The 13547-nt window shown below is 33.7% G+C and overlaps 1 protein-coding gene across 1 annotated transcript in view; it reads right to left on the minus strand.

Annotated features, from left to right (window-relative positions):
• The window catches only part of IPO8 (importin 8), a 73063-nt gene that overhangs the window by 17992 nt on the left and 41524 nt on the right, over positions 1–13547 (minus strand). The window contains exons 18-20 of the mRNA XM_043880750.1: positions 10677–10802; positions 9932–10029; positions 6025–6120 (exon numbers count right to left, since the gene is read on the minus strand). Of these exons, the coding sequence (XP_043736685.1) occupies positions 6025–6120; positions 9932–10029; positions 10677–10802 (320 nt within the window). The remainder of the gene's footprint in view (positions 1–6024; positions 6121–9931; positions 10030–10676; positions 10803–13547) is intronic.

The following is a 13547-nucleotide window of genomic DNA, read 5'->3' on the forward strand; positions in this document are numbered from 1 at the left end:
CTAGCATATGAATATACCCTTGAGACAAAAAGAGCTACTAAAAAACCTTCAACACATATGTTTAAGACAATGTAATCACATGTTTGTGGCCATGCTGGTATAACTACACTGACACTGTGTATATACTTATTATTATTAAGTGGAGGATAATCACTTTATAATGTTGTGTTGGTTTCTGCCATACATCAACATGAATCAGCCACAGGTATACACTGTTCCCTCCCTTCTGAACCTCCCTCCCATCTCCCATCTGTCCAGTCCCTCTAGATTGTCGCAGAGTACCAGGATGAGCTCCCTGTGGTACACAGCGGCTTCCCACTGCTACCTACTTTGCATATGGTAATCTATGTTTCAATACTACTCTCTCAATTCATCCCACCCTGTACTTCCCCCACTGTGTCCACAAGTCTGTTCTCTATGTCTGTGTCTCTACCACTGCCCTGCAAACAGTCTCATCAGTACATCTTTCTATATTCCATATATATCCATTAATACTCAATATTTGTTTTTCTCTTCCTGACTTACTTCACTCTGTGTAAAAGGCTCTAGGTTCATCCACCACACTAGAACTGCCTCAAATTTGTTCCTTTTTATGGCTGAGAAATAGTCCATCATATATATGTACCACAACTTCTTTATCCATTCATCTGCTGATGGACATCTAGGTTGCTTTGATGTCCTGGCTATTGTAAATAGTGCTGCTATGAACACTGGGGTACAAAGTTGTGGTTTTCACAGGGTATGTCTGGTAGTGGGATGCTGGTCATAGGGCAGTTTTATTCCCAGTTTTTTAAGTTTCCATACTCTCCATAGTGGCTGTATCAATTTACATTTCTACCAACTGTGCAAAGGTGTTCCCTTTCCTCCACATTGTCTCCAGCAGTCACACTTTGTAGATTCTTTGATGATGGCTATTCCGACTGGTGTGAGGTGATATCTCATCACAATTTTAATTTGCATTTCTCTAAAAATAAGCAATGTTGAGCATTTTTTCATGTGTCTATTTGCCATCTGTATATCTTCTTTGGAGAATGTCTGTTTAGGTCTTCTTCCCATTTTTTAATTGGGTTGTTTGTTTTTCTGATATTGAGCTGTATGAACTGCTTGTATATTTCAGAGATTAATCCTTTATGAGACTCTATATATTAATACATATTAGTGGGATAAAGTAAATGAGTAATTATGATGAGGACAAGGATTCTGGGTTTAGGGGATATTGATTAGGATCAATTTGGTTAAATAAAAATAATGTAGTCTTGAATTCGAACTGGAAATGTCCATGTCTTCTAATATTGCATTCGTCTCAAAATAACATAATATGTATTTCCTGGTTCTGTTTTGCGGAAATAATGACCAACTCAATAGCAGAGGCTATCCCTTTTGCTTATAGTTCTGGAATACCATTTCCCAGGGTAGGGCAGGAAATGTACAATGTGAACCTGGAGCATCTAGACACAGCAGATAGCAGAAAATTTCCAAACACTACTAGAGTCAGGTCAAAAGCACTCATATGGCAAACTCAAGAGGCTCCCACTAACCAAGGCTGAAAGACCTCTGTGTACCTGAAACATTCTGAAGCATTATTTTAATATTATTTGAACTTACAGATTTAAATGAAACATGTCAAATAAAGTTGAATCTGTAAGTTCAAATAATACTAAAAACCAAAAAAAAAAAAAAAAAAACCCCAAAACATCTCACTGGTCTTCTTTGGAAGACGCTAGGCAACAAACTTATTGCCTCAGTCATGACAAATAAAGGGAAATACTCAAACCGTTCCTCAGAGGAACCTAATAAATTGATGAGAAAACACTTCTCTTCATAGAAATATTTCTACTCATAAATGAAGAAAGAATGACAGAATTAAAATATCATCACCACCAGCACTAAGATCATAAGATGAGAGACAACCAGACACCTGTGCTTCCTGGTAGGAACACACACCACCACCTATGAAGCATTCTTACCAAAAAAAATCACAAATAAATCTTACCAAAATATCTAGATATAACTACCAATTTATAGGAAATACTGAGCAATTTCATTCCAAGGTGTTATAATCCTTCAGCACAGTAGTGGTAACCTCACTAACATTAGACAGTGAGCTAACTCAACTTTCTGACATAGAAATGCTTGGATACCAACTTTACAATCCCTCTAACAATCCAGTTTTAGAAGTAGAAATCCACAGTATTACACCTGAAATTCTTATTTGCTAACTTCAAATGAGTCTATCCAACTAAAAGCAATTCCTCTACTCAATCTTTCTTTACTAGACTTACTAAACTTCTCCAAACTGAAATTTCAACTTTCTTCATTTCTTAACAATTCTATCTAACTAAGAAGATAAAGCCATTGGACTTAAGTTTTGACATCCCTTCTTTCTACCTCAAGACACATCTCTATATCAGCATTATCTAAGGTGGAAATAAGAACATATTTTGAGATGAATGAATATGAACATATACCAAAACTTATTAATGTAGCTAAAGCAGCAGTTAGAGGGAAGTTTATAGCTATCAATCTCTATAATAAAAAGCAAGAAAGATCCCAATCTAATAATCTAAATTTCCACCTCAAGACTCTGGGAAAAGAAGAGCAAGTTAAACTCAAAGAAAGTAGAAAAGAATAAATTATGAGGTTAAAGCAAAAAGTAATGAAATAGCAAACAGAAAAACAAGAGAGAGAGAAATCATAAATTGGTTTGTTGAAAAAATGAACAAAATTAACAAATTTTTACTTGAAATAACAAAAGGGAAAAAAAGAGAAAGAAGATGATAATTACTAAAATCAAAAACAAACAGGGTCAATATCACTGACCTACAAAAAGATAACAAAATATTATGAACCTGCATGCCAACTAATTAGTTGTTAACTTAGATGAAATGGACAACTTCTAAGAAAGATGCAAACTCCCATATTAACTCAAAAAGAAATAGAAATACAAGTAGACCTATAACAATTAAGAGATTGAACTGGTAATTTTAAAACTACCCACAAAATAACCTCAGGCAAAGATGGCTTCACTGCTATATTCTAACATTTTAAAAACACAAACTTTCATATATTCTTCCAAAAAATAGATGAGGGAGTCCTTCCCAACTCATTCCATGAGGCCAGCCTAACGCTGATTCCAAATCTAGACAAAGATACCACAAGAAAAAAAATTACAGATCAATATCTCCTATAAATATACACAAAAATAGTTATAAAAAATACCATCTAACTGAATCTAGAAATATATAAAAAGGATCATATTCCATGATCAAGTAGGATTTATACCAGAAATTCAACATTGATTTAACATCTGAAAATCAACAAATACACCACATTAAAAGAACAAAAACCATATGATCATCTCAAGAGAGGCAAAAAAGCATCTTACACTCCTTCATGATTGAAACACTCAACAAACCAGGAGTAAACAGGAACACACTCAATCTGATAATAGACAGCTATGAAAAACCCACAGCTAACACTAGACTTAATGGTGAAAGGAATGCTTCCTTACCTAAGATTAAGAACAAGACAAGGTGTCACCATACCTATTCACCATTGCACTGAAGGTTCTAGCCAAGGCAACTAGGCAAGAAAAGTAAAATAAAAAGCACCCAGGTTTGAAAGGCAAGCTCTATCTGTAGATGAGATGACCTTGTATACAGAAAATCCAAAGAAATTCTCTGAAACTCTATTAAAACTAATAAACAACTTCGGCAAGGTTGCAAGAAACAAGATAAATATACCCAAAAAATGTATTTCTAAACACAGGCAATAAACAACTTGAAAATAAAATTAAGAAAACAATACCACTTACAGCAGCATTAGAAAGGATAGAATATTTTAGGAAGATTTTAACAAAAGAAATGTACTTGAAAACTACAAAATATTTTTGAAAAAAATTAAAGATACCCTAAATAAAAGGAAAAGGAAAGACATCCCATGTTCAGGGATTGAAGTATTCTCAGAGTGACAATACTTCCCAACGTGATCTAAAGATTTAACACAATGCTTATCACAATCCTAGCTGTGTTCTTTCCTTAAAATGACAAGTCAATCCTAAAATTCATATGGAAATTCAAGGGTCCAGATTAGCTAAAAGAATCTTACACAGGAAAACTGGAGGACTTAATACTTCCTAATTTCAAAAACTTACTACAAAGCTACAGTAATAGTGCAATCCTGGATTAAGGACAAAAGAATTCATCAAAACTGAATGAAAGTCCACAAATAAATCCTCACATTTATAGTGAATATATCTGACAAGTTTGCCAAGACATTTTAACGGGGAAAGAATAGTTTTTCAACAAATAGTGCTCCTAGACACCTTGACATCTACATGCAATATGATGACTTTGTACCTTTTCCTCACACCATCTACAAAAATTAACTCAAAATGAATTGAAGACTTAAATGTTAGAGCTAAGACCATAAATCTCTTAGAAGAAAATGGAAATTTTTTGTAAACTTGAATTTAGCAATGATTTCTTAAATATGATGACAACCACAACAACAAAAGAAAAAATAAATTAGACATCAACAAAATTAACTTTCCTGTGCTTCAAAGGACATCATCAAGAAAATGATAACAAAAATTGGGAGGAAACTTTTACAAAGTATATATCTGATAAGGAACTTGAGTTTAGAATATATACAAAGAATCCCTACAACTCAAAAATAAATAAACCAATTAAAAATAGGCTAAAAAATCCAAATAAACATTCTTCAAAAAAATACAAACAGCCACATGAAAAGATGCTCACTATCGTAAGTCATCTGGGAAAATGCAAACCAAAACCATGAAATATCACTACTAGGATGGCTATGACAAAAAGACCAACCAAGTGTTAGTGAGGATATGGAGAAATTAGAACTCTCATTCACTACTGGTAGGAACAGGAAATGGTGCAGCTGCTTTGGAAAAGTTTGGCAGTTCCTCAAATCATTAAACACAGAATTACCACTCCTATATATATACATATATAGATATATATACCAAGAGTAATGTCCACACAAAAATCAGCATACAAATGTTCATGTCAACATTGTTCACAATAGCCAAAAGATGGAAATAAGAAAAATGTCCAACAATTGACGAATAGCTAAAATAAATGTGATATAATCACATGATGAATTATTTATCAATTAAAAGAAATACAGTACTGATATCTGCTATAACAGGAAGGTATATTTTAAAGTACTATGTGCTAAGTAACAGAAGTCATTCACAAAGAACCACATTTCATTTATATAAAATGTCTAAAATAGGCAAATCTGTAGAGAAAGAAAGTAGAATAATGGTTGCCTAGGGTTGAGGGTTATTTAGGTGAAATGAGAAATAACTACTAAAGGGCACAGAGTTTTCTCAGAGATAGTGATGAAATATTATGAAAACTGACTGTGATAATAGTTGCACAATTTGGTGTCTATATTAAAAACCAGAGAAGCATAAACTCTAAATGACTGACTGGATGATATATAAATTATATCTCAATAAAACTGTTATACAAAAACATATGGAATAAATATTACAGAATTGAAAAAAAAAAACTCTACACTTATACTTGAACACTTTTCTCAGTAACTGAATATCACACCACAGTTGTATCAAAAACTGAATTAATCTTGTTAAAAATATATAATATCTTTATATCAATACAGAAAAATTTTTTTCCTTTTTGCACCTTCATTTCTGACTGAAAAAGATATCTGGGAATATTTCAATAGCATACACAAAAACAAACAAAAAAAGCAACTCTCTGGGGATCAAACAGCAGGATTTGTACACTTATCTCCTTCATGATTTACTTGTTAGTCCTTTAAATTATTACATATTTTTCTGTGTATCTAGAATGCAAGGAATAATTTCCAAATTGCATGGGTATTTTTGTTATAAGATTTGTACCAGTAAATACAAACTATAGGCTATCTTTATAATTTTTCATCATAATATAAACAAAATGTCAAGCAGGCATGTAAATTTTAAATTTTAAACATCAAGTAGGATGTTTTCTACACATATATTACCTGATCAATTCCCCTTCCTTTGCACTGAAGAATGATGACTTCAAGAAGTTTGGCTGCATGACATTCTGCATCTTCTCCTGCATCTCCACATAGTACCTACAGTAATTAAAATTTCACTCAGCAGTGAACAGCACTGTAAAACTTTAATCAAGTTTACATAAACTAAATATCACGTAAAAAACAGCCATTAGAATCATGGTGTTTGCATCATGAGTTTACCTTGCCAACCCAAAAAAAGGAAGTTCAAAATAAAGTCCATCTATCTTTTTTATCTACTCTAATTCCTTATATGAGTAATAATTCACTTTATTTAACTCTGGATTAAAAAGTAGGCTGCTACCTGTCTAGACAAATAAAGCTTCCCTTTAAGTAAGGCACCAAAAACAATAAAATGATACAATGAAATTAAAAACAAAAACAAAAACCTTCTTAAACAATGAAACAAACCCTGTATTCTTCCTATTTTTCTGTTCTTTTTGAATTCCTGTCTATATCCACCCAGTTTTTCATAATGAAACCATAAATATAATATTACATACCATTTAATTTCCTCACTTGGACTTTATAACTTGAAGTACTTTCCAAAGATATTAAACCTTTTAGGACTAAACAGTATTACAGAAGATGAATATAACAAAGCTTACCAGACTGTTCCCCTAATGACAATTCTGTATTTTCACTGAATGAACAATTATAGAAAGCACATGTTCATACAAAGAATAGGACAGCCTTATAATACGGTTCACAGAAGAGAGATTTATAGAGTACAGGCACACTTAGGTTAGAAATTAAGAAATACGAAAAAATTAATGAGTTCAAACACAAGACATAAGAAAAAGAACAGACTTAAAGAATAAAGGTGAGACAGAAATTAGGAATAAAAAACAAAAATAGGTAACAAAGAGAAATCAAAACTAGATTCATTTTTTTAAAGACTTTAATAATTTGGCAACTTCTATCAAATGTATTTTTTTCAAAATTATTTTAAAAAGCAAAGCAAAATTTTAAAAAATGTTAGGCATGAAAGATATAAATACCTATAAAAGAAAGATTAAAAATGAAAATACTATGAAGAATATTATATTCTTTATATTCTTTTAAACTCAGATGAATTGGATAATTTCCTAGACAAATATGATTTAAGAAAGCTGAATTTTAAATCTTTCCAGATAAAGATGACAGATATGAACATCCCCATTCAATTTTATCCCTTCCCAAAGGCCATTAAAATGAAGATAAACATATTTTAGAGGCATACATCCACAAAGACAAAAAAAAAGGAAAAAGAGACAGCTATAAAATTATGGAAGCTGGAAAACAGATGGGTCAGGGAGCTGAACTGTAAACAGGTAGCTAGCAAAACTAAGAATCAACCCTATTTATATAAAAAAAATTCCACCTCTAGGGCAGTGTTTCTAGATCTAGATTCTAAGTATGAATGGACTCTGGGACCAGATGCCTAGGTCTAAATCCTAGCTCTGCCATTTATGAGCTGTTTTTAGATAAGCTGTTTCACCTCTGTGCCTTACTGTTCCCATCTGTAAAAAGGAATATAATAATATATTTATGTCATAGGATTATATGGTACAGAAAGAAAAAAAAATCAGTCCCTTTATCCCAAATTGCATTTACTTGGTTTCTTTGTTTGCTGGTTTGAGGTTTTGTTTCTCTTCCTTCCATAAAAGGAAAAGAAGCAAAATACAGTGCAGTAGTTAAAAAATGGGCTCTGGAACTAGATTTGTTGTTTAGTCGCCCAGTCATGTCCAACTCTTTGTGACCCCATGGACTACAGCACACCAGGCTTCCCCATCCTTCACCATCTTCCAGAGTTTGCCCAAATTCATGTCAATTGAGTATGTGATGCCATCCAACCATCTCATTTGTCCCCGTCTCCTCCTGCCCTCAATCCTTCCCAGCATCAGGGTCTTTTTCAGTGAGTCGGCTCTTCACATCAGGTGGCCAGCTTCAGCATCAATCCTTTCAATGAATAAGTGTGTTGTGTTAGTCGCTCAGTCACGCCTGACTCTTTGCGACCCCATGGACTGCAGACCCCCAGGGCTCCTCTGTCCATGAGATTTTCCAGCAAGGATACTGGAGTGGGTTGCCATTTCCTTCTCCAGGGGATCTTCCCAACCCAGTGATCAAACCTGGGTCTCCTGCACTGCAGGCAGATTCTTTACCAACTGAGCTACAAGGGAAGCCCCCATATTCAGGGTTAATTTCCTTTAGGATGGACTGGTTTGATCTCCGTGCTGTCCAAGGGACTCTCAAGAGTCTTTTCCAGCATCACAATTCAAAAACATCAATTCTTCAGCACTCAGCCTTCTTTATGGTCCAACTCTCACATCCATACTTGACTACTGGAAAAACCACAGCTTTGACTAGACAGACATCTGTCAGCAAAATGATGTCTCTGCTTTTAAATACACTGTCTAGGTTTGTCATAGCTTTTCTTCCAAGGAGCAAGCATCTTTTAATTTCACGGCTTCAGTCACTGTCCCCAGCGATTTTGGAGCCCAAGAAAATAAAAACTGCCACTGTTTAAATTTTCCCCTCATCTATTTGCCAGGAAGTGATGGGACCAGATGCTATGATCTTAGTTTTTTGAATGCTGAGTTTTAAGCCAGCTTTTTCACTCTTCTCTTTCACCTTCATTAAGAGGCTCTTTAGTTCCTCTTTGCTTATATGACCTAGGTCATTTTTCTAAACCTCAAGCACAATGCAAAATGCCTCTCTCCTCTTTGATAAAAAGGTGATATAATGCTGAAAAGATTAAACAAATTAATGTATACAAATGCTTAGGAAATACCTGATATACAGAGTGCACTAATAAGACAATAAGAAATAAATTTTATCTACTTGCTAAGAAGGATATCATTAGGAACATCACTGTTACTCTATCTGCTACAATACAGAGCAGCTGTGAGTTAATTGTCTACTTGCTGCTTTCTCGGCCCCTTTTCCTCACTAGCAGCTATCTCTATAACAGCAAAAACCTGAGGACAGGCAGGTGATTATGCCCTAACAAGTTGGGTTCCTACAGAAGCTATATGAGTCTTCAAAAATCATGATTCTACTCCTGCAGTTTATATGTGATGAAACAGTGACCTCCCCAAATCTCCCCAGCTCTTTAAAACTGAACTGAGACCTAAATTAGATAAACTGATTATGAGTTCAGCACTCTTAACAGAGGCTGGTACACATCTCTTCTAGGAAGGAAAACAGACTGTACACTAGCTATCTTACTCCCAACTCCAAAGTCAAACTTAGGTTTCTGGCTATTTGAACTTTCTAAAATCTGCCATCTCTATGTAATACAGTTTTATATTTATGAATATACACATATTCACCTAAAAAAGGAGGAAAGCATTAGTCATAAATCACTCCTAGATATAACCAAGAGGGGGCATTTGTGACAAAGATAACATAGTAGACAATCATGCTTGTGCATAAATACAACAGTAGTCATTATGTGGCTTACAAACTACCCTGTATTGAGTTAAATGATGCTATCTTTCCAACTAGTCCAATTTTTTTTGTCTTGTTTATGTTCAAATTACCTATACCTAGTGTTTTCCAATATATACATTCAATTAAAAGAAAAATCACTAATTGACAAACTGTGATACTTTCCTAGCACTCTTCCTTAATCAAGTAGTAAATCTGTATTTTTGAAAGAAAAAATACATGGAAAATTATTTACCTAAGCATTGTGAAGTACACAGCTATAGAAGTATTAAGTATAACACACAATATGAAATTTACAAAATGACAAATATATGTTCATAAGAGCAATATACAACTAAATGTATAAGAAATAAATTGAGAGAATATCTGAAGTAAAATACAACACTAGTCAGTAAATATTAGTAAGAATCACTACAACAGATGATTAGGACATGCTTACCTTTCTACACATTGTAAAAAGTATTTCTAAATGCTTTGGATTTGACAGTAAAGTATTTGTATCTATTGTCACATAATTATGCAGAAGAGGCATCATGTCTGGAAAAAAATTCAAACTCTCAATGAGATTTGAGTAACAGAAGTAGAAACAAATTATTACCACTGAAAGCACACATTACTATCTTCCCTTGCAACCACAAAATGCTAGAAACTAAAATGGTACACCTGGCTCTATTTATTGATGAGGGAAATGTGGATCAGAAAGATTAAAATTCTCATCATTTACTGTAGTGATTGTTATGAATTTTCTTCTTTTTCCCCATAGCACTCATTACCATCTGAGACACTCTATTTGCTTATTTGTCTGTGTGTTTCCTAGCCTCTCCCACCCCATACTAGAATGGAAGTGTCAAAAGGGCAAGGGCTGTCTATTTTGTTCTCTGAGGTACTGCTGAGCTTAGAACAATGCTTGGAATATAGTTGACATTCAGAAAATATTAATTAATATATGGATATATACTTTGACTGCAAAGTAATTTAAGATTCAGTAGGAAATATAGCCTTCCTACTACGACCTCTATGCCTAGGGCTGAAAAACAATCCTACAACAGCACCACTCAACAGGAAAGGAAGAACAATTATTTTCTGATTAGTACTGGAATCATATGTCTTTATGTCAAGTGTCAAAGGAAATAATACCTATCTAGACACAGAACAGCAAAAATGTTACATGGTCAAAGTCATACCTGTAAAATATTCAAAACAATCCTGCTGAAAAACCTCATATAATATACCTAGAAGCTGCCACATTTGAGGAGAAATACCATGGCAAGTTAAACTGTAAGCCAATGAAAGAATTTCTTCATAGAATTCTAGAAAGAAGAAAATCTCTTGTTAGAATCCTAGGAAATAGCAAATATTAAACACAAAGACCACACAGAAGAGGATTTAGGCTATATACTCACACATATCTTATATCTAACATACTTTTGAGCATTTGTTTCTCAGCTCCCGTCTCTTGCTACCTCTATTAATATTTGCCATCTTCCATTTCTCACTAAGATCTGCCCCCTACTCAACAAGATAAGGCAAAGATTTGTTTTTACTAAACTTACTTGCAATACTGAAAAGTTATATTTTTTGTGTTTTGTAATATAGAAAATAAAGTTTATATATATAACTATGTTAGAAATGATACAAGAAGGAACAGATTATTGTATATCTCTCATGCACAGGATTTTAAATTCACAAACAATTAATGTTCTTCAGAGAACTTAATTCTTATCTAGGCGAAAATATCCATCTGCCACATGTATCTTTTTACAAACTATAGACAGAATATATTTTGCCAATTTACAAAGATTGTAAAATTAGTACAATATTTTTCAACTTACTTCAAGATAATTATACTTACTATTAAAAGAGTCCAAAGGGAATATTCTTGCATTTGTACATATACTTATTATTCTTACCCTCATTCAGAAGGAAATTATATCTAAACATACAATCAGAAAACACAAACCTCAACACAAAAATTTCAAAAATTTCCTACCATGTCACTGAACAAAAAAGTCTAACTTCAAAGTTTTGGGGTTTTTTTTTCCTTCTTTTTATTCAAGGGAACCAATATTCATCCTGGAAGCTTGAATAAAAATTTTTTCTGTAACATTATTCAAAATTTAATATATTTAAAAGCTAGCAATATAGATATTTGCCTTACCAAAAGCAAAATAAGATGGAAATCATAGATACTGGGAAATAATTTATGAAAGACAATCACTTGAAATACAACCAATGGCCTGAATAAAAAATTTCTGAAAGTTCTGTTCAGGAAAGCAAATGCCTCTTCCTAATGTGAAGCCTGAAAGAAAGAAGAGAGGTCCAGTATTTCCTTTCATGCTCTTGATGGCTGCAGCCTGTGTACTTTACCAGGCCACTCAAGATGCTCCAGACCAGGACTATGAGTCTGAGGGAGAAACTAAAAGGCACAAAGCTGTTCCAGTTCTTTTTGTGGGGGGTGGGGAAGAATTAGGAGGATCACAGTCTGTGCTGGGAGTCTGGACTATGGTGGGCAGCAGTGTAGGACCCAGTGTTGAGCAAGTCAGAATCCTGGCTGACTCTGGCCAACTCCAGCCTTCCCACTGCTTTGGTGAGCTACCAATATCCTTCCACCAATTCCATTTATGTTTAAATTAACCAGAAGCCTTTTCATTTAGTCTCAGCCAAGACAACGGACTATTAGGGTAGGATAGTTTTACTAACTTTGACTTACTGCATAAGATAGAGCAGTTAAATCAGTAATGGATAAGCCTAGCTTTTAATAATACATGAAGTTCATGAGTAAATTAGCAATAAAAACAGGCAAAAGGAGGAGGCAAAAGGAGGACAGTGGAAAAAGACTGGACCATGGACATAAACATGGTCAGACTGCTATGGTGGGGTCCTGTACTAACAGCCCACAATATCTTCTAGAATTAGGTTTTTTGTTTAACCTAAAATCTTACATGACTAAATATTGGTTCAAAAAAAGGGCCATTAACAGTTCATACATCACAGCTAAAAACACAAGAGAGATCACCTTGGCACTAGAGATGAGATTAGAGGAGACAGGCGGCGATTGAAACTCTTCTCTGCCCACCACACTCAAGAAATAGGCCCCTTTTCTTTTCTTAACATCCTGATGCTTTTTGTTTCTTTTTTCTGATGTTTTAATTGCCCAAATTACAAATCTGGCACAGGCAGATCACAGAAAGTTGGTATAAACCACTTCACTTTGCTTTACTTCACAGTTTTTTCCTGAAGACTACTTACTTTAAATATCAATGGAGATTACATACTTGTGACTTATTTATTTTACACCTAGTGGTTTGTACCTCTTAATCCCCTTGACCTGAAATAGTTACAAGCATGTAATGCACAGCATAGGGGATATAGTCAATATTTTATAACTTTGTATATAGCATATTCTATAAAAATATCCAATTACTATGTTATAAACCTGAAACTAATACAATATTGTAAGTCAATACAATATTCACATGTTTGAAGTCCTTAAGAGAAATTTTTAATGGAGAATTTTCAGTTGCAATCTCTTCACAAATAAGGACATAAGTGAATATATTCTTTCTGAGTGTATCAGAATCTCTGACGTTATGGTCCAGGAAGTTTCATTTTAACTAGATCCTCAGTGATTCTTATCCACATCAAAGTTTGAGAACTACTGCTTTATAGTGATGATTTCAAAAGTAAGGACTACTTTGGCAAAGTAGAGGATAATCCTCTAAAATGGGAGAAGAATGTATTAGAACACTTAGAGATAAACATATTCATTTATATTTAATCTGATGTTTTACATTTCTCTTTATGTAAGTAAATGTAGCACAGTAACATGTATATTGCATATAAATATATATTCGAGTATTATTCACATACATTAGAAGTACATGCTCAACTTTTTATTAATGGTATGAAAGATAAAAGTTTGGAGACGGCTGCTCTAATGTGGTAACCTGCTTTTGTTCCATCTTTCTATCTCCTACACTATACAGGCTACATTTCTCTTCTACCCACAAGACTTGTGGCTGGTATCTTCAAAATGCTTGGATACTATGAAAACT

Source organism: Cervus elaphus, chromosome 22 (assembly GCF_910594005.1).
Source record: "Cervus elaphus chromosome 22, mCerEla1.1, whole genome shotgun sequence".
Classification (NCBI taxonomy): domain Eukaryota; kingdom Metazoa; phylum Chordata; class Mammalia; order Artiodactyla; family Cervidae; genus Cervus; species Cervus elaphus.